The sequence below is a fragment of the Hippocampus comes genome, unplaced genomic scaffold, assembly GCF_001891065.2.
Source record: "Hippocampus comes isolate QL1 unplaced genomic scaffold, H_comes_QL1_v1.1 scaffold326, whole genome shotgun sequence".
NCBI classification, from domain to species: domain Eukaryota; kingdom Metazoa; phylum Chordata; class Actinopteri; order Syngnathiformes; family Syngnathidae; genus Hippocampus; species Hippocampus comes.
This window is the reverse complement of record NW_017805930.1, coordinates 1,509,727-1,530,592: the sequence shown is the minus strand read 5'-3', so window position 1 is coordinate 1,530,592 and position 20,866 is coordinate 1,509,727. Positions and strand designations below refer to the sequence as shown.

At 44.5% G+C, this 20,866-nt stretch overlaps 1 protein-coding gene across 1 annotated transcript; it reads right to left on the bottom strand.

Annotated features, from left to right (window-relative positions):
• Positions 1-71: 71 nt before the first annotated feature.
• LOC109527770 (myosin-2-like) lies at positions 72-16,970 on the bottom strand. The gene is made up of 39 exons (XM_019889861.1): positions 16,750-16,970; positions 15,875-16,018; positions 15,572-15,728; positions 15,469-15,496; positions 15,181-15,289; positions 15,026-15,118; positions 14,877-14,940; positions 14,699-14,797; positions 14,522-14,625; positions 14,312-14,450; positions 13,254-13,372; positions 12,831-12,980; positions 12,274-12,444; positions 11,897-12,203; positions 11,729-11,805; positions 11,527-11,614; positions 11,313-11,430; positions 11,094-11,217; positions 10,672-10,808; positions 10,332-10,587; positions 9,230-9,472; positions 8,986-9,162; positions 8,767-8,912; positions 7,684-7,774; positions 7,201-7,590; positions 7,002-7,128; positions 6,071-6,189; positions 5,803-5,999; positions 5,252-5,435; positions 5,012-5,177; positions 4,558-4,682; positions 4,165-4,473; positions 3,886-4,089; positions 3,686-3,811; positions 3,445-3,615; positions 3,072-3,176; positions 1,830-1,925; positions 1,623-1,754; positions 72-836 (listed from the first exon to the last, which is right to left on the bottom strand). The coding sequence occupies exons 1-39, from the start codon at positions 16,951-16,953 to the stop codon at positions 816-818; spliced, it is 5,817 nt and encodes a 1,938-aa protein (XP_019745420.1). The 5' UTR covers positions 16,954-16,970; the 3' UTR covers positions 72-815.
• Between the last annotated feature and the right edge of the window lie 3,896 nt (positions 16,971-20,866).

The following is a 20,866-nucleotide window of genomic DNA, read 5'->3' as shown; positions in this document are numbered from 1 at the left end:
TTCATAATAAATATACATTTTACCATGACAGGTTGCAGTTTATGTAGCAGGGGAAATAAGTGGCAAATAGGTATTTTTCACAGACTTTATTGCAATTAGGGCAACATACATCCACTACTGAATATAAGCATTGTGTTTAAAGCCACTGTGTAATTGGGACCTTTATATCATAGCCTCCAAAATAGTATCAAGATAAGCACCTGGTATCATCACATAAATCTGACATCCCAGCAGCTGTTTTAGTTGTTCACAATGGATAAATATTATAATTCAGATAATTTAATTTGATTAGTCAAGTTTTGACAAGCCAATAAATATAAGACTTGAAATCTTCAAAAAATGAACAATTTATTTGGTATTTCAGGGTATCCAAATTAGTTATTGCTGGTGGCGGCTCAAAACATCTCATAATTTGGTTTGATTTTTTTTTTCACAAATCTATATTATGTTATTTTTAGAAATGTTTGACCAATTTAAATTGTGGAAAATAGCCAATAAAATGTTCATACTGGTTTTTTTTTCTCACCTGAAAAGTGATGATTTTGGAGGTACTACTCTTCCAATCAACGCCAGCAATATGTTTAATTGGTGTTCTGATTATAAAGACTATGGACTTTTTGGAAACGAAAAATAATTCACTATATATTGGTTGTTTGTGTTTTTGACGCAGTCTCAATTTTAACTGATTTAATGTAGAATGACTTTGTATACACACTGGCTTCAAACGTGTATCTAAATATTATTTTCAGAGTATTTCGCAGGCTTTTACAGTGGTTCACAGCACACGTTGTCTTCAAGGTGGTTGCCAATGATGACTACTCCCTGCCGTCTTTGCTCTGTGAAAAAAACAAAACAAAGAACAGTCATCCAGACGCTACCACGTTGGTTCTTAAAAAGGGTTCCACTTCCGTAAATTAAGAGTCTAAAAATGAAATTATGTCTCATTTTTTAAAGTACCGGTACATATGTACATATAAGGAATGGCAGGCAACACAAACATAATCAACCAATTACAGTGCTTAAATGTTTGTGATCTATCGTCACATAATATTAAATTTAAAAAAAGTTCCTTCTCTTACACAGATCATTTTTATTTGAATTGAACTGTTAAAAAAAAATCCTTTAGAGGTGGTACTATTGTGATTTTTTTTTTACCGTGACAAAATACAACTTTGTGCTAGCAAAGCTTTTGTTCTTATATAAATATCTGATTCAATTACAACATTTTATTCCAACAAAATGCATCTTTGTTCTTGTAAAGGTTACTTGCGGGTTTATTGTTGTTGTTGTTTTTAATGACAACTTATTCCCATAAGATTATAGCTTTCCATCCCTACAAAATACATCTTTGTTTTGGAAAAGATGACTGGGAAAATTAAAGTTTTGAAAAAAAAAATAGACTTTATTTCCGGAAGATTGAAAAATTCTTTTGCGACAAATTTTGTCTCTGTTCTTGGAAAATTGATGTCTCATTTCTTCAACAAAATGTGACCTGAGTCTCATAACATTGCAAGTTTTTAATTGGTGTTTAATTGGATTAAGATTTTGAGGGGGTTCTTTTTCCAAGATCCGAAGAGTTTGAGACCCTTGCGGTAATGCCTGCAACACCACAATTTTTGTACCTTGGTCATATCCCGACTCTTGACTTTCATCTTGTTGAGCTGGGATTCTGCGATGTCAGCTCTTGCCTCGGCCTCCTCCAACTCATGCTGCACCTTTCTCAGTTTGGTCATGTAAGCGTTGGCTTGCTCCTCCTGTGCACCATCAAGACAGCAAGTCACCAACCAGACCAAGAACCTAATTGGCATCGCGAGAGGCCACGCACTCACCGCCTCTTCAGCCTGCCTCTTGTACACTTTGACCTTCAGCTGGAGTTTGCCCACCAGCTCCTGCAGCCTCATGGCCGTCTTCTTTTCCTCCTCTGACTGTGAGGAGGAACGACACATTGGATCAGTTCCTTGAAGAGAAATATGTGGGTGGTATGAAGAACTCCCACCTATTCGCCGGTCACTATGGACGAATTCACCTGTAGCGCAGATCGTCATTGAAAAATTACTTATTCTCTGGTATCTGTATACGCGGCCCGGTGGGCCAGTGGTTAGTGCGTCGAACTCACAGTGCGGGTTCAATTCCAGCTCCGGCCTCCCTGTGTGGAATTTGCATGTTCTCCCCGGGCCTGCGTGGGTTTTCTCCGGGTACTCCAGTTTCCTCCCACATTCCAAAAACATGCACGGCAGGCTGATTGAACGCTCTAAATTGTGCCTAGACGTGAGTGTGAGCGTGGATGGTTGTTCATCTCTGTGTGAGCTGCAATTGGCTGGCAACCGGTTCAGGGTGTCCCTCGCCTACTGCCCCAAGACGGCTGGGATAGGCTCCAGCACCCCCCGCGACCATTGTGAGGACTCATTCACTCCCAAAGACGTTTTTAAACGTCTTTTCAGACTTGGTCCAGAATTGGCTGGTACTGAATGAGTTAAGCGGATCGGAAAATGGATGGATGGATGGTATCTGTATATTTTTTTTGTGTTCTCTCTGCAACACACTAAAATGCCACAAAATGGTGCCCCAAATAAAATCATTAAATGATACACCGCAAGGTCTAAGTTTAGCCTGTGTTGTTTTGTGGAAGTTAGAGTCTTCGCTGCATGTGTACGTGTTTGCTCTGCTGAGTGGCTAACAAAATGAAAGGGCTCATTTTTGCCCGACAGTTCGTATTTTTACGGACCACGATAGTGATATACAGTACGCTCCCAATGCATTTAAAAAAATATATAAGATGAGTATGAAATCATATGAATCCTTTCAGGGACAGCGGTTAGTTACTACAGTGGACAGCTTATCATGATATCAGGTTACAGGTTGTCATTATTGGTGCATGAAAGGGTTAAAGTGTTTTGAGATCATACTTTGGGGTGTATTTAAGGTTTAAACTTTGAATCCATGCATTCATCCATCCATTTTGTAATCCGTAGGCATTGGTCACTTACAGCTTTTTGCCATTTGCGGCATGTCCCTTACATGTCTCCTGCGAATAGTGAGGGGCTCACTTGATGTTATTCTTTCTACTCAACCTGATAAGTGAGCTCCTTCATCTTGCGTTCCAGCTTCCGTGCCCCTTTCACAGCCTCGGAACCGTGTCTTTGCTCCGCCTCCAACTCATTTTCCAGCTCTCGCACCTGTTAAGTGTGCAAATGGAGTCATGAGAACTTTGCTCTGGAACTGATTGTCGAAGGTCCACAAAAGTTGCATTTTGGCAACCAAACTCGTCCTGGTTATTAAAGACGTTCCGTCTCAAAATCAAAAAAGGTTCTTCAGTTCGAAATCTTAAGAGTGGAGATTTCCTATTTCTGCCTTTTTATGAATAACCTGGATGACTGAGAATCTTCACAGACTGATTCTCCACACATTTCCTCTTTTCGCGGGCTATGACAGCCACTTACTCACCCTGGCTTCAAGTTTCTGGAGCTGCTTCTTCCCGCCTTTCATGGCGAGACTCTCGGCCTCATCCAGACGCTGCTGCAGGTCCTTGACAGTAGTTTCCACGTTCTTTTTCATCCTCTCCAGGTGAGCGCTCGTGTCTTGCTCTTTCTTCAGCTCCTCAGCCATCATGGCGGCCTTTGCAAGGAGACCATGCTACATGTTACATCATTCCTGACTTCAGAGGGAAAATTCGAGATGAACGTACATCGGTGATGGCCTTCTTAGCCTTGTCCTCTGCATTCCGGGCTGTTTGGGCGATATCGTCCATCTCTCCTTGAATCTGAGACAGGTCAGCCTCCAACTTTTTGCGGATATTGAGCAGACCGGTGTTCTGTAAAATAGATTACATTTCGGCAGAAGGTTTTGTTACTTGTCCAAAGCCAGCAGATGTTTGGCTGTTCAAACCTGAGAGTGGAGCAGCTGAACTCTCTCGCCGGCGTCGAGCAGCTCCTGCTCAGCCAATTTGCGGCTCCTCTCCGTTTGTTCCAGGGCAGCTCGGACTTCCTCGATTTCTGCCTGCACCAGATTGCTCCTGCGTTCCGCCATAGCGACCTGCTCCTTAATGTCCTCATTACTTCTCAGGACATCGTCCATCTGAATCTGAACATCCTGATGAAGGATGCAAAGATATCACATTGAAAGCGTGGATTTGATATTTGTGCACATTTTACAGATGTCGCTTACCTTGAGCTGAACTTGCACGTTCCTCAGCTGTTTCTGAGCCTCGGCTGCCTGCCTGTTGGCATGGCTCAGCTGGATCTCCATCTCGTTGAGGTCTCCCTCCATTTTCTTCTTCACTCTCAGCGCGTCATTTCGACTCCTCACTTCGGCATCCAAGTTGGTCTGAATGGTGTCGATGATCCGTTGGCTGTTTCTCTTCATCTGATCCAGCTCTTCGTCCTTCTCCGCGATCTTCTTGTCCACTTCACTCTTCACCTGGTTGAGTTCCAGCTGGACTCTCAGAATCTTGGATTCCTCATGTTCCAAGGAGGCCTACACGGACACAAGAGTGGTCACAAGAAACTGAGGTGGGCTCCACCGTGGAGGATTGTATCTTGCTGTCAATGCGCTGGTCACCTCAGCTTCCTCCAGGGATGTCTGCGCTTCCAACTTTTCCTGTTCAGCCTGTTTTCTGGATTTTTCCAGGTCATGGATGTTTTTCCCCATTTCTCCCAGCTGCTCAGTGAGATCCACTATCTCCTCTGGAACAAGAAAACAAAAACTGAGGACTAGATAACAATCTTGCGGGTAGAGATCTTCGGACATTGTCGTAAGCAGGCAATAAAAGTTTAAACCTCTTCCTCCCTTTAGAGACTACTTTTATAGTTTGGCATATATGGCATCTCGCACATCTTTTTCAAACAGGCAATCCTCTCTGTCCAGGATTTGGACATCATTGTACGAACATCTCGACCAACATGTTCTTTTTCTTATGGACTGGCGAAACATTGTGAAATAATGAGAAGGGTCAAGTTGGTCCGATTCAACATTACCCTGACCTTTATGACTGAGAATCGACACAAAGGCTTACGTTGAAGGTTCTTATTTTCCCGCTTGAAAGTCTCCAGCTGTTCCAGACATTCTTCAAAAGCATTCTTCATCTTGAAGTTGTCGGTGCCCAAAGAGTGCACTTCTTTGAGCGCTGACTCCAGTTCCGTCTGACCCTCCTCATACTTCTGCTTCCACTCAGCAAGAACCTGGAAAAAGGGGTTGCATAACTCGATGGTTGTGAATCCTTATCATGTATCAAGGAAGGTCTGAGAAGGAAAACCTTATCAAAATTCCTCTGCTTCTTGTCCACGATGGCGGCGGCGGCGTTGGACCTCTCCATGTCCATCATCAGGTCCTCCACTTCTCCCTGCAGTCGCTGCTTTGTCTTCTCCAGAGATGAACACTTGGAGTTGACTGCCTCCACTGCTTCCTCTGCTTCCTGCAGACGCAGTGCTAGCTTCTTCCTGCCAGAATAATAAAAAAAAAAAAAACATCCAGTGAATCCCCACTGTATATGATTTGCGAATTCACATGTTCAAAAAGTCTCCAAATCTCATTTATCCCAAGTGCCAAGTGGTATTGTCATTGTGTGGCTTTTCCTTTATTTGCTCCTGCTGCTACATCAATTGTCCTTTTGAGGGATAATAATACTCATGTCTTTTCGCTATTCATAGCTGGAGTTAACGCCAACATAATATGCCCGTAATGTAACGCCCATGGAGATCCGTGCTTCTCATGGTGCTTCGGCCAACAGGGAAGGTCTTGTTCCGCCCGCCCACCAGTGTTCAAAAACCATGAGGCCCTGCTGCTTGTTGATTTCGTCTTTCTCACTTTGCTTCTTCCAGCTCCTCATTCCGCTGGATAGCGTCTGTCTCGTATTTGTTTCTCCACTGGGCCACGTCACTGTTGGCCTTGGAGAGACAGCGATGGAGCTCGGCCTTGGCTTCCTGCTCCTCCTCATACTGCTCTCTCAGAAGCTCACAGTCATGTTGCGCGGACTGCAACACGTGTGCCAGGGCGTTCTTGGCCTTCACAAAAAATGACGGTCAGCGTATTTTACGTTGCTTCCGTGGTTATACGTCAGCTTGTCCACGCTCACCTTGACCTCCTCTTCGTTGAGTCTCTTTAGCTCGTCAATCTGCTGGAGGAATCCTTGCTTACCCCGAGTGAGATGAGACAGGAGCACGGCTTTCTCCTCCAGCTGACGGGACATTTCAACTGCACAATGGGAAGATTTTTTTTTTTTTTAACAGTTCCAGGTAGTAGTTGTGAAACTTTACAAGCCTGACACTTTTATTGATTAGGTCAATGATTCAATGCAGTTAGATGGCGCCTTGCAACGTGATGAGTCCCATCATTTTTCTATGCAAAATTGCTCCAGTTTAGTTCTCATGAATGAATAGAGCTTTCTTTTGTGATTTAAAATACATTTAATGGGGGTCTAACAAAAACCGATTTGAACCAGAAAATCGGTCTTGATTTAATCAAATCGAATTGTTACTTTTTAATAAGTATCGTCCTTGAATCGTATCGCACCACGTGATACGTGTCCGATTTTTTTTCATGAGAGATGCACACCGGGTAGGAATCAGTTTGATGTTGCTGATGATTTGTTGATTCATTGAATTTAATCAATTTGGATAGTTTGGGCATGAGAGAGATTTTACATGTTGTTACATATTGATAAACATGACCAGAGCTACAGCTACATCATATTGAATCATAATTCCACTAAATTCAACTAAATCAATTTGTTCCAATTGAAATCGTACCGTTCTTGAATAATAATGTACCCCACGTATCAAGATACATAATCGAGTTAGAATACCTTGAATTAGACACTCAGGAACACTCAGCACGCACCGCAAGAATTTATATGCCGTGAGCCGAAAATCAACAAGCAAAGTCATTGCGTGAATGTTGATTATGGACTACCACTGTGTCGCCGATGCCTCGATTATATAATTCATTTCGACACCCCCAACAAGCAATCATGAGATATGAGGCAGGCATACTCAGGTCTTGCTCACCATTTTCTGTCTGCAGTCGAGTGTTTTGGCTGGACACGTCATTTAGCAGCCTCTGCTGCTCCTCCTCTTTAGCTTTGACCTCGCTGAGTTGATCTTCAAGCGAGCGGCACATTTTCTCCAGATTAATCTACTTAGAGAAAGACAATTTCTTGTTTGAAACAATCCGGGTTGCTTGTGATTAGACTTCACACTGCCTGACCTTGGCTTTCGCCACACTCTCCAGATTACTGGACAGGTCATCCATCTCTAGTTTCAGCTCACTCTTCTCTTTCTCCAGTTTCTGTCGGACCCTCTGGATGTTGTCCAGCTGCTCCCCCAACTCGGCTACGCTGTCTGCGTGCTTCTTGCGCAGGGCGGCAGACGTGGCCTCATGCTGCATTGACCGCTCCTCCAGTTCTCTACGCAGTTTAAGGAACTCAACCTCTTGTTTCTTGTTAGCCTCCACATGAGTGGCGATGGACGCTCCAGCCTCCTCCAGTCTCTCAGTGATGTCCTCCAGCTCCCGGGACATGTCCGACCTCTGCCTCTCCACTTTGGCTCGAGCAGCACGCTCAGCCTCCATTTCCTCCTCCAGCTCTTCACATCGGGCCTGCAAATGAGAAGCGTAAATAGAAGCTTATAAACTGAAGTCCAATCAAGTTCATGTCATTTGGTCGAAACCGTCTGAAGGAGAATTTATCACCTGGATCTCTTTGATTTTTTTCTGCAGCTGTGACCCGAGAGCTTGTTCATTCTCCACCTTTGTCTGAAGCTGCGACACCTCAAAGTCTTTCCTGTAGGAGAAAGTTCAGATGAATACGCCGACATGACGGCAATGGGGCCAATTAAATTGAGATTCAATCCCACAAGTTATTTTTTAGAGATGCTCATACTAAGTTTGGGTACATTCTAAAATTTGGCTTTTGGGTCGAATTTTGAAATAACTAAAAATGCACTAGAACAGTGGTCCCCAACCTGCGGGCCGCGGACCAGCACCGGTCCGTGGGTCATTTGGTAACGGGCCGCACAGAAAGAATAGATAATTTACATTACTTCCATTTTATCTAATTCGGAATCTGATCGATGTTTTATTTTGAAAAATTACCGGATTCTCTGTTACATCCGTCTACAGTGTGACGGAGGTCAAGTCGCGCTTCTCGGTCACGTGATAGGTTACCGCTAAAATGTAACCCAGGAGCGACTAAAATGAGTAAAAAAAAACAAAAAAAAAAAAGCAAACGTCTCTGGAAAGTTTCTTTGGGAAGGGGAAAAGTCCCAGAAGAGGAGCGTACGACTTTCAAGAAAAAGAAGGTTACATTTTATAGACAGTATCAAGAGTCCTACTTAAAATACGGTTTTATCGCAACGGGAGATTCCCATGTACCAAGCTAATAATATGCGGCGATGGTGAGCCGTATTTTTCATGCGCTTTGTATTTGCGATGTATCTTATTTTGAAGGCACGTTTAAACATTACCATAGCGACCAGAGAGCGTTGCGGCCAGTTAGGACGTTCCTCGTGTCATGATTCATTTTTATTATTATGTTTAGAAAATGCCATAGTTTTCAAGCAGGTCATATCATATTATTTCGTTGTAATTTATCCGCAACACCTTAACTCCTTCACTCCCAAAGACATCTAATTACGTCTTTAGGAGTGAATGAGTTAAAGGCCAGTCCCTGAAAATATTATCTAACATTAAACCGGTCCATGGGCCAAAAAAGGTTGGGGACCGCTGCACTACAACATTTACATGTGACCTTAATTGAAGGGTGTGTAAACGCACTTTCTCAGCTTCTCATCCAGCTGCTGTTTTTCATTTTCCAGATCCATGATCGATTCCTGGGAGAGTTTGAGGTCACCCTCCAACCTCCTCTTGGCTCTTTCCTGGTCCACCCGGATCTTCTTCTCCTGTTCCAGCGCGCCTTCCAACTACAACGTTAAGAGTTTTTCAATCGCAACGTATGTCAGTTGTGATCATCTTTGCGAACGAGCGGCAACTCACCTCGTCAACCTGCTGCTCTAACTTTGCTTTGGTCTTGCTGAGGATGTTGACCTTCTCCTCCTCGGCCTGCAGGTCATCCAGTGTTTGCTGATGGGCTTCTTGCAGGGCTTTTTTCTCCTTGGCCAGTTTTGTAATGGTGTCATCCTGACTCATGATCTCCTCTGTCAGGTTTTTCACCTTTAACGGATAGTAAGATGTGATGTTAAATGTTAAGATTGGAATCATCGTGCTTGCGTCCACTCACCTTGTTTTCCACGGCGTGTTTCTCCTTCTCCAATTTGGCTAAGGTCAGTTCTAGGTCATCAATGTCCCTCTTCAGCTCGGAACTCTCATCTTCAAGCTTTCGTTTCTTTGCCGTTAGCTCGGCGTTCAGCTCCTCCTCGTCCTCCAGTCTCTCCATCACTTCATTCAGCTTGGCCTCCAATTGGATCTTGCTCTTGATGAGTCCCTCACAGCGTTCCTCAGCATCCAGCAGGTTGTCAGACTCCTGACAAGGTGAAACACACATTTAGGAAATATTCTTACCCACACCCACATTTGTCATGCTCAAATAATGGAAAAGCCATAAGTCATAAATTTGTCATATTCCTGTTTGTTTTTGGTTTCAGTTTCTGGCGGGAGTTGTGGTAGGCGTTTCCCTCCAACACAGCACCTGTCATGCGTTATCATCAATGGACAACATAAGGACAACTACGCCGAGAACTTGCTGTTGGATTATTCGTCTTGCTTACAGACCACGTACCAAGTGCTTATTTTCTAGATGCTCGAGTCTTGCTAATTCTTGTTTCTGTCCTTGCCATGGTTTGCCTCGTTTTGTAAATAGTGTTGTTGTTTGTTTTGTATTTTTTTTCTCGCAATTCAAGTTTTTTCTTGTCTTTTTATGCCAAGCTATTTTCATTATTTATTTCCTTGCCCTCTGCAAGTGCTTTTTGTTTGTAACGTTTTTTTCCCGGGTTTGTTGACCAGTTTCCTAATTCGTACTTTGTCGGTTGTGTGCTTTTCTTGTAATGAAGTTTTCCTCTAAGATTATTTTGCCTCTGTCTAAGATTGTGGTATCCGCCTCTGTTCCTGATTATTCTGGAACATTACAAGATTAAGTTTGGGGCATTCTTCCATAATTAACTCTCAAATATGTAGAACATGCATGTTTTTGGAATGTAAGAGAAAACCGAAAAACGCTGAGAAAATCCACACAAGCAGGGTGAGAAAATGCAAACTGCACACTTGTAGAAGCTTGTCCCCTAGATACTACTTAAGTAATTTGAACTCTAACACAGGAAGATGCCGGTTGCTGCTTGATGGCCAACCATGGGCACAACTCACCCGGGAATCGATTTGAAACTTACCGCCTGGACTTGGAGAAGAAGATCGTTACGTTCTTGCACAACTGAGACCATCTTTTCTTCAATCTCCCGCCGTCGGTTTTCTGACTTGGCCAAATCTTCTTTGAGCTTTGTGAAGTCCACTTTCATTTGGGCCATTTCCTTCTCGGCCTCTGCGCTCTTGAGCAGTGGCTTGAGTTTAAAGTACAGCTTCATCCACGGCCAGTGTTTGACATTCACGAAGGAACGGAAATTGTACTGGATGGTGTAAATGGCCTCCCTGTCAACAACAACACATGTTGGCCCCACGACGAGAGATTCTTTACAATGCTAGAGGACGTAATTATACTGCATGCATGATTACTTCCTGGCCATCATCTCTTGATACTCCAGCCGGATGAGAAATCCACGACACATTGCCTGAGTGGACATCACAACCTGAGCTAACCGTTCATCCCTCATTTCCTCCAGAGCTCCCAGGAGGCCAGCTTTAAAGAACACCTGAAAATGACGTCGCCATTGTTCAAATACTCTTCCAAGTCAACACTCTGAATGATGGAAAACAATCAGATTAATTTCCATATTTATCATACTATGATCTATACATGATTAATACTGACTGAGTGTATTGAGTATTTTTGTGGTTGGGGTTTTAGTTCCTTCTGGATAAAATGACCAAATCAGACAAGATTATCTTCCTGGTAAAGAAGAAAACATTTGCAGCTAGACAGAAGCTCGTCCATTTGTCGGACTAAATTGAACCCTAACATTTAAGAAAATCAGAACCTTTGTGTGCCCAAACTTGTACTGTGTGTGGTCCACGTCAATGGAGCCCAGAAGTTTCTCTGCTGCTTTCTTGTTATCTATGAATTGTCCTTCTGGAACAGCACTAGCATTTAGGATCCTGTATCTGTAAAAGCAACACGAGGTGTCTCCAAAAAAAAAAAACCAACCAACATAAATGCTTTATGATACATTGGAATTCTCACGTGAACATTTATTGACCTTTGCTTGAAGTCTCCGTACAGAATCCTGCTCGGAAATCCTTTCCGACAGATGCGGATGCCTTCCAGCACACCGTTGCAGCGTAGCTGGTGGAGGACCAGGTGGTTCTCCATAATGCCTATGCAATACAGTCATTCACAAAATCAACTAAAGAAAACAAAAAAGCCTGCCAGACGACCCTGCTGCATTCTAAATCAAAAATGAGGCATTCTACCTGGAGTTTTCGTCTCATTCGGAATGAGGCATCTCACAAAGTGAGGATGAGTGGTCCTTAGGTTCGTCATGAGCTTCCCGAGATTCTCCTGCAAGAAATAATGACCCGAGCATTCCTTCGTCTAAAGTACGGCAAGTTAACATGCCATTTTACATTTAATCGCGATTTCGATACACTTGTAATGCTGTTGACTTCTTCCTACCCTGAACAACGCTGACACCGTTTGGAAAGATGCTCCCTTCTTCTTGGACACTTTCTTGCCTCCTCCAGCTGGTGCATCTGCATATACATTAGAGTGCATGGTACTCCTTTTTTTTTAAGCTCGTTTCTTCCATGTTTCAAGACAAAAGGAGACCAAATAAAAACCTACCATCTGTTCCAGAATATGTGACATAAAGCATTGCGAGGATCTTGACTGACGACTTCTGGTACAGCTGTACTACGGATTCGTTCAGCGGGTCCTTGTTCTTCTCCAGCCAGCCGCTGATGTTGTAGTCCACCATGCCGGCGTAATGCATCAGTGAAAAGTGAGCTTCTGGCTTGCCCTTGACCACTTTGGGCTTCAGGAAGCAGCTGTTCTTGCCCAGGTGTTGGTCGTAAAGTTTGTTCTTGAAGGTTACGTCGCTTGACTTTGGGAACATGCACTCCTCTTCCAAAATGGAGAAGATGCCCATTGGCTAGTAGATTAAAAAAAAAACAGCATCACAACATCACAAGTTGACATTCCAGCAACTAAAAACCATCTACCTTCTCAATGAGCTCAATGCAGGCTGCCAGGTCCATGCCAAAGTCGATGAACTCCCAGTCGATGCCTTCCTTCTTGTACTCTTCTTGCTCCAGCACAAACATGTGGTGGTTGAAAAACTGCTGCAGTTTCTCATTGGTGAAGTTGATGCAGAGCTGTTCCATGCTGTTGAACTTTGGAGACATTCAAGAGGGAAGACATCACTCACTGATATGCATTGAAATATTGAGCCGGTCCACGAGTTTGAGGGGGTCGGTTGTATGGCCAGCATTTGGTTTTCCTTCCAAGCAGTTTGCCTCTCAGGAGTGATGCTTCACGGATTTAAACTACAACTACTTGTGGCAGCATCGGAAAATGCTGTGCCTTTTGCCCCCAGAAAAGAAAGTATGACATAATAGTGAACTATCCAGAACTGTAATCCATGAGGTTTGAAGATCAGTTGAGAGTTGCGCTGTGTTGACATAGAAAAGGAATTTGGACTGATTTGACCTTCCAGAAACTTTTTAATTTTAAGTACCCAATAATGATAATCCCCTTTTTATGAATTGCAGTGACCTACATCAAAGATTTCAAATCCAGCAATGTCGAGAACGCCGATAAAGTGTTGCCTGGGCTGCTTGGTGTCCAGCTGCTGGTTGATGCGCTGCACCATCCACAGGAACATCTTCTCGTAAACAGATTTCGCCAATGCGCCAATGGAGTTGTAGACCTGACAGAAGGAGAAAAATGTTGGCTCACCTCAGCTGCTAACTGGATTTGTGGGATGAGAAGAATTACATCCCTTTTCATTCACGGTAGGTATAAACCTCTTACATTCAAAATGATGTGTGACATTTCAGTGCTTTCGGCAGGCCAAACACACCACGTGTGAAATTAGGCTAGATAATCTCGGCTCCTTCATCCACTTGTTGGTGAAATGTAGCATGTAATTAAGAATAAAGATGCATCGTTTCAACATGTGCTTGTCAGACAGTTGTCATACCTGCTGCACATTTTGTCCCTTGGTGACGTACTCGTTGCCCACCTTCACGCGCGGGTAACAGAGATTCTTCAGAAGGTCGGCAGAGTTCAGACCCATTAGATATGCCGCCTTGTCAGCCTCTGCAGTTTTGATTTTTAAAAAATCATCAAAGTAAGTCTTTCCTTTGTTTAAGAGATGTGGTGTAAATCAGCGGTCACACAGAGATGAACCAAAAATATTTTTCAAACTTCTTCATGGCCCCGAAAAAAAAAGCACTGAATGCCTTGCTTCCATTTCCAAGATCCTATTTCTGAAGCAGGATTTTCTTTCATAACGGCGACTAAAACAATATTTCGGAGTACAATGGACAAAAGGAGCTGAGCCAAAAGGCGAAGCTCTCGATTTACCGGTCTATCTATGTTCCCGCCCTCACCTATGGTCATGAACTATGGGCCGTAATCGAAAGAACGCGATCACGGATACCAGCGGCCGAACTGAGTTTTCCTCCGCAGGGTGTCCGGGCTCTCCCTTAGAGATAAGGTGAGAAGCTCAGTCATCCGGGAGGGCCTCAGAGTCGAGTCGCTTCTCCTCCACGTCAAGAGGAGCCAGGTGAGGTGGCTCGGGCATCTGATTAGAATGCCTCCCTTGTGAGGTGTTTCGGGCATGTTCCACCGGCAGGACGCCCCGGGTACAACCCAGGGCACACTGGAGAAACTATATCTCCCAGCTGACCTGAGAACGCCTCGGTATCCCCCGGGAAGAGCTGGAAGAAGTGGCTGGGGAGAAGGAAGTTTGGGCTGTTGCCCCGGGACCCGACCCCGGGTAAATGGTAAAAAATGGATGGATGGATGGATGGACAAAAGTAACAACATCCCAGTGTTGTTAGAGCTCATTATGTAAACACGAGCAGGGTTGAAATAATATTTCGACAGGTTGACTCTGATGAGCAACATTTTTGTTCAGTCTCTCTGTGTGTGCTGGTCTACAGACTGGTACTGTGCGGCCCGGTGGCTTAGAACTCCTGGAATAAAAGAAATGCCATCTCTCATTCTATGTTTGAGTTCGAGAGATCTCCTGACCTTCAGTGCCCTCCGGTTCTGCCTGTTCTTCTCGCTGTTTCTGCTTGAACTTCATGTTCCCGTAATGCATCACAGCTCCTGTCAGCTTGTAGATGGACATTTTTTCATCCAGGGTGAAACCCAGAATGTCGAAGGCCTCCTGGAGCACAAACGAGCCGAACAATGTTCCTCAGTGAATCCTCGACGCAAATCACTCGTTACCGCACTCACGTCCGTGGCCATCAACTCCTCAGCGTCATCTATGCTTTTCACGCTTATCTCGCCGTGGCTGATGAAGGCAAAGTCGTAAGGGTTGGTGGTGATGAGAAGCAGGTCTAAAGATGAACAGGATGACACGTTTTGGGGAAATGTTGTCGAGAAGGAATTTAGCTGTGAGCTCAAGTTTACCGATGAGTTCGGGCTTCTTGTTGCAGGTCAGCTGATAGAAGATGTGATAGCTCCTCTCGGCGCCCAGCTGGAAGGACACTCTGGACTTCTCCAACAGATCTTTCAGTAAGGAAAATGAAAAGTGATACTTGTTTAGATGAATCTCACTCAGATTATTAAAACATCTCAGAACACCTACATGTTTCGATATCTGCCGATGCCAGTTTGCCAGTTGCGCCAAAGTGTATTCGGATGAATTTACCCTGAAAGATGCAACTTGGTCTCAACGTGGAAAAGGCATCAACAACCACCCGGAAGCTTCTTCATCAACACCCAAAAGAAACTCACAAAGCGAGAAGAGTTGTCGTTCCTCACAGTTTTGGCGTTGCCAAAGGCTTCCAGCAGAGGGTTGGCCTGGATGATCTGGTCCTCCAGGGTTCCCTGTGGACCAGCAAATGGGTCATCCGGACGTCTGGTTATCCGCGAGGCATCAAGGAACCAACCTTCATTTTGCTGTTGTTCTCCTTCTTCTTGTCCGCAGACACAGCGATGGTGGCAAAGTACTGAATGACTCGCTTGGTGTTGACCGTCTTTCCTGCGCCAGATTCGCCGCTGGAAACAACATACAGATTATCATCTAAGGTCATGTGGTAGTCACAAAAAACTGGTTATGTTTGCTTTTATGTTGAAATTTCAGGATGAACTGAAGACGCACGATCACAATTTTTTTTAAAATTTAATTTCTTTGGTGAGTTGTTCACGTGAAGAAAACAAAATGGTTCTCTGCTTACGTGATGAGGATGGACTGGTTTTCACGATCTGTGGTAGAAAACAAGTCAGGTGACCAAACCACGAACAAAAGAATTGAAGAATGCCTTTGCATTGCCGCCTTACCTGTCAGCATGAACTGGTAGGCGTTATCGGATAAGGCGAAGATGTGAGGCGGAACTTCCATCCTTTTCTTTCCTCGGTAGGCCTGGACCACCTCTGGGTTGTAGACCGGCAGCCATTTGTAAGGGTTGACGGTCACGCAGAAAAGACCAGAGTACGTCTGTGTAGAAAGCCATTCGACACTTATTCCTGTTTCCTTGATAGCCATCTTAAAGTCCATGTACGAGTCGGACATTTAGGGCTCCACATCGTTATCGTTATGAGCGAGTCAAAAGTTCTCCCTCAACCCCCGCTTTGGAGACCTACGTAGATCATCCAGGCGGCGTAGCGCTCCTTCAAGTTGAAGAGCACGGCCGGCTCGTGGAGATGCGTCATCATGACCATGTCCTCGATCTTGTCGAACTTGGGAGGATTCATGGGGAATACTTGATCCTCCTGCACGGTCAATGTCTGCGCACAAACCAGGAACACCAAATTACAACCCGAATGACCGCAGACAGTAGAAATCATAATAATAATAATGTTATGTTTATGGCACCTACTCAGGCTTCCTCCAACATTAAAATAAAACGACCATTAATTTCGTTGAAAACGAAAATTTGTCCATAGGTGTGAATGAGAGTATGAATGTTTTTGTTTTTTTTGTCTACATGTGCCCTTTGATTGGTTGGCGACCAGTCCATGATCTACCCGGCTTCTCACCCAAACGCAGCTCACCCACAACCTTAAAAAGTGAAAAGTTACATGAAATGCGAATTTTTTCTTCAAGAAATAGAGCGCTAACGTTCAGCGACATTGGCCCGTACTGTATTTTTATACTTTTATCATCACTCTTCTTGTTGTTGTTTTCAACTAATGTAACTAAAATGTAAAAAAAACAAAAACAAAATAAATAACAGTGTCCTAGTGGTGAGATAGCTAAAATAACAAATAGCAAAAATCTATAATTGAAGCCCCCAGACAGAAAAGTTTTACAATCAACATTGCAGCAAAACACTACTTTTGTCTAAACACAGCTCCTCAACTCACTTAAACATAGTTCACTGGCACCAAATTGCAACAAGATAGCGCCAAAGTAACTTTACTGTATTACGATCTATCTATACCGATGTAATTGGTGCTAAAATTGGGTAGAAGTAGAAAAATAGAACTGAAGACAAAGCGAGAAAATGTCCACACACCCTGTCGTCTTCCGTCTTGACGTTGACTTTTCCATCCGCCTTGTCCTGGATGGTGGCTTTTACGTACACCTCCTTGTCCTCACTGACAAAACAGGCCGTTTTGCTGTCAAAAGGCCGAGCCTGCGCCTCCGTCCTTTCCCGTTCAGATTTTCGGAGGTACTGGGAGGCTGGCCCGAAGATTGCCATCTCACCGTCGCTGCTCATGGTCGCCACAGAGAGTCTCCGTTCGTAGACCTGATGGAGAAAGTTGTCGCCTAACAGTGGGACGGGGACATTTATACTTCAGTGTCGTCCTTGGTGGGGTGGCTGTGGTGTCCTCTATTGTGTGCCAGCTTTAGTCTCCGGAACCTGCTGCTCCTCCTGGATGAGGGTGGATCAGAGTTGTTGTTTCTATTTAACAGAAAATACACCAAAAGTTTGGGATTTGGCCTCTTTGGGGTGCAATTTCCAGATGAACTTTACAGAAGGTCAAATGAAGTTAAACCTGTCAAGCTTTTTGTGAATTTTAAGATGCTTCTAGAATTTCACCATGAGTATCCCGAACGTTTTTGAAGTAGTATGTCACATTCTTGCTCGACAGTTTTGTTGGTGGGACCGTCCATGTGTTAGTTCTCTCGTGGCAACCACAATGTGTCATTCATTCATCTCAAATGAGAACGTGCCATAGTTTATCACTCGCCAAAGTAATGACAGTGAACATTTGCATGAAAATTAAAATTAAGGCCTTGTGATGCATTTTGGAGAAGAGCCTGAGCACCACCCCCTCCACGGTTATCACTCTCACTAAGTATGCCGACATGGTTGCTTTAGTGCATCTCGTGTGCATGCATCACGTGGAGAGTGGGTGGAAGAGCAAGGAGAGAGGAAATTTGGGGCGAAAAAAATCTGACTTGACAGCCGGGGTATGGGCTAGGGCTTCAAGCTAAAGCCTTTAGATCGCCTTGTTGTAGAGGCCGAGATTTTAAAAACCCCGCGGTGTATCAAATTAACAAGACATGTTCATTTTCACTTTACAGGGGCTTCAAAGAGTTGAATTTGGAAAAGACAATGCAGACAAAATTCAACCCTTGGGAAGTTTCATTACATTTGCCTTCACAATAAAGTCACTCACCTGTGGTCTGAGCACTCTAAAATAGTTGGGGGGGGGGGAATGAAGTGATGTGAACACAAATGGTCTGCAGGAGAGCCTAGAGGATAAAGGAGACACATCGTGAAGCTGTGATTGTACACATTGAAGCAAGCTGAAATCCAGTGAGATTTCAAAAGCATAAGACAACATTTCCACTGATTATCCCGCAGCGGGGAGGTGTCACTCCACTTGTTTCCTTGGATCAGGCTAACAGCTGACGATCTGAAAAGGATGGAAGATGTTCCCGGTGGGGATTAGCGGCAGCAGCTGGCCGGGAAACAAAGGGCAAAAATCAAAGGCAGACTAGGATTCAGCAGGCGGCCGTCCAAAGTCAGTTGTGATGGCAGACGGACAACCGGTTCGTTATCAGCTGGCCACGAAAAAGCGGCTTTCACCTTGACACTCATTAATCAAGAACAATCCGTCACCCATCATCCATCACGCGCAGGTCTGAAAAAGAGATTTGATGTTTATTTTTATTTCGCTCGCAAATTTGAACTGCAAGTGAGATTCAATTGTTTGTTGTGTTCGTGCGATGATCATGCTGTGTTATATTGTGTTGCTTTGTGTACTTTTGCATTGTGTTGTGTAGCGTTGGCGGATCGTTGTTGGGTTGCGTCGTACCATATTGTGTACCATGTTACGTTGAGTTGTATCGCGTAGTGTTGTGTCGATGAGTCCGCTTGTGTTTTGGTGCGGGCTGACATGTGAGCAGCAAGCAGATGGTAGGCTGGCTTCAGGCCCGAAGCTGCTGAGGTGCCTCCGGCTTTTTCGGCAGTGTTCAAGCCAACAAGAGGGGTTGTTGTCGTCCTTCTCCTCCTCCTTTTTCTTGAAGCATTTGCCTTTGCTGTGCTGCTTCAAGTACGTGGATATCAGATTTTTCGTTTTGGGTTTTTTTGTTGTTTTTTTTTTTGGTCCAATCAGATGTCTGCCTCTGTGTGTTGCCATGTTAATCTAATCTGCTCAGGCCTTAATAGTCACTAGTGTTGCCCTATGGAATGTCAACTAGATTAGCATTCGGGAACATTCATTCATTCATTCATCTTCCGAACCGCTTGATCCTCACTAGGGTCGCGGGGGTGCTGGAGCCCATCCCAGCTGTCTTCGGGCAGTAGGCGGGAGACACCCTGAATCGGTTGCCAGACAATCACAGGGCACACAGAGACGAACAACCATCCACGCTCACATTCACACCTAGGGACAATCCAGAGTGTTCAATCAGCCTACCATGCATGTTTTTGGAATGTGGGAGGAAACCGGAGTACCCGGAGCAAACCCACGCAGGCCCGGGGAGAACTCCACACAGGGAGGCCGGAGCTGGAATTGAACCCGGTCATTCGGGAACATATTTATACAATTTCAGTGAACAAAAATTAGAATAATTAGATGAATGAAGAAATCTTAATGATAACAAATGACAATAAAAGCTTACTGCTAAATGTAAATGAAGCAAAGTTTCTGGAATGACAAACTCCAAATTTTAAGCGAAATAGTGCAAGATAAAGTATTGAAATAAAGAGGTTTTTTTTTTTACATTTCATACTGTTTTTAACTGCAAGACTAGTTTTGGGAACGACAGTAGTGTTTTCTTATTTATGCAAAACCGAACAAGCACAGCGGGGTAGAGTTTGTACTTTTTGCTCCCAAACGGCTGCTAGCTATTTGATCTATTCGGTTTATTTCCAGTTGTGCTTGTGCGGTGTTACGCCCCATGGTTGTGCTCCGCTTTCGTATATTTTCTTCTGTAATTCTTGTGGTTGGCGGCAAATGTGTGTTGATGCGATTCGCAGTGAGAGGTCAGCTCATGAATCAACGGCAGCAAGTAAAAAGGACGGCCACAAAGAAGGACGGAAGGAACGGCTGACTGACGATTTCGCGATAGTCAGGTCAGGGCTACGCCCCTTAATCCAAATCAAAACAAAATGGGATGCCCTACAAAAGGGGGGGGGGAGATAAAATGGTGGAACCTGGAGCTAAAGTGAACGCAAGTCAATCTCCTCATGTACCAAAACACTCAAATTAATATGTCACAACCTCAAGTGAAGTCTGACTGGTGTCCGATTGGAGCTGTCAATCTTCTCAGTGATCGTGCGTTCTGACGATGGAGGCCAACGTGATCGACGCCACCAAGGTCCTGATAAGGCAAACAGATGTCAACAATCAGGTTGGCTGCGTTGATCTCTTCACACTTTGTTTTGAGGCACAATGTCTAATGATTAAAATTGCTCTCAAGGAGTCAACGTGTCACTCTTTCGCTGGAAGTGATTGATTATTGATTGACTTTATTGATTCACTTTGTGTGACGATGCTGCTGCTCTTCATGCTTTCATCCAAGTGGAGGCTTTGTGTTCTTCGAAGGCTTGGATTCCTCTGGCGCCTCGAAGAACCTTTTCCCAGGTATGGTTTAGCATAATTTGATCGTAACCATGATTGCCGTGGTTACCACACCTCTTACTTGGTATGAGTCCAGTTACTATGGTACTCTTACTCGAGTAGCGTATTTGGCTGCATTGACGGCACTATATGGGGGAGACTCTATTGTCACGACACATTCCGGCAGCACTACAAAATGTCCAAGTCGCTATCACTATTTCGTGGATTGGTTGTGAATCCCCGACTCGCCAGAATTTTGCTTGCCCTTCTCTCTTTTCTTCTCCATCACCTTACCGAGCGGAGGCCGTCTCTCATTGGCTGCCTCGTCTCACTCGCCGGCCCCTCCCGCCTGCTGTTGTAATGAGGCTTTTAAAGACCATCATGCATCAACGCCGCCTCTCTCCGGGGAGGGGGGGGTGTAAATAAGCGCTCTTCCCTCCCTCGCTCCCACCATCCATCTATCCCTCCTCCTCCTGCTGCTCGTTTCCCCTTCCTATCACACGACGTCGTGAGGCGGCTCGTTGCTGATTCTTACAGTCTGCGCGCCCCCTCCCACCCCCCCTCCTCGCCGCCTTCACCCTCACAGGGCAGCCAAGTAACCCGAGGCTACACTTG

Coding starts and splice junctions, on each gene's coding strand:
- LOC109527770 (XM_019889861.1), bottom strand. CDS start 16,953: ATGAGCAGCGACGGTGAGATGGCAATCTTCGGGCCAGCCTCCCAGTAC. Junction 7,775..8,766: donor CTGGATGAGAAGCTGAGAAA/GTGCGTTTACAC, acceptor TTTCTCCTACAG/GAAAGACTTTGAGGTGTCGC. Junction 1,926..3,071: donor TGAAGGAGCTCACTTATCAG/GTTGAGTAGAAA, acceptor TCCTCCTCACAG/TCAGAGGAGGAAAAGAAGAC.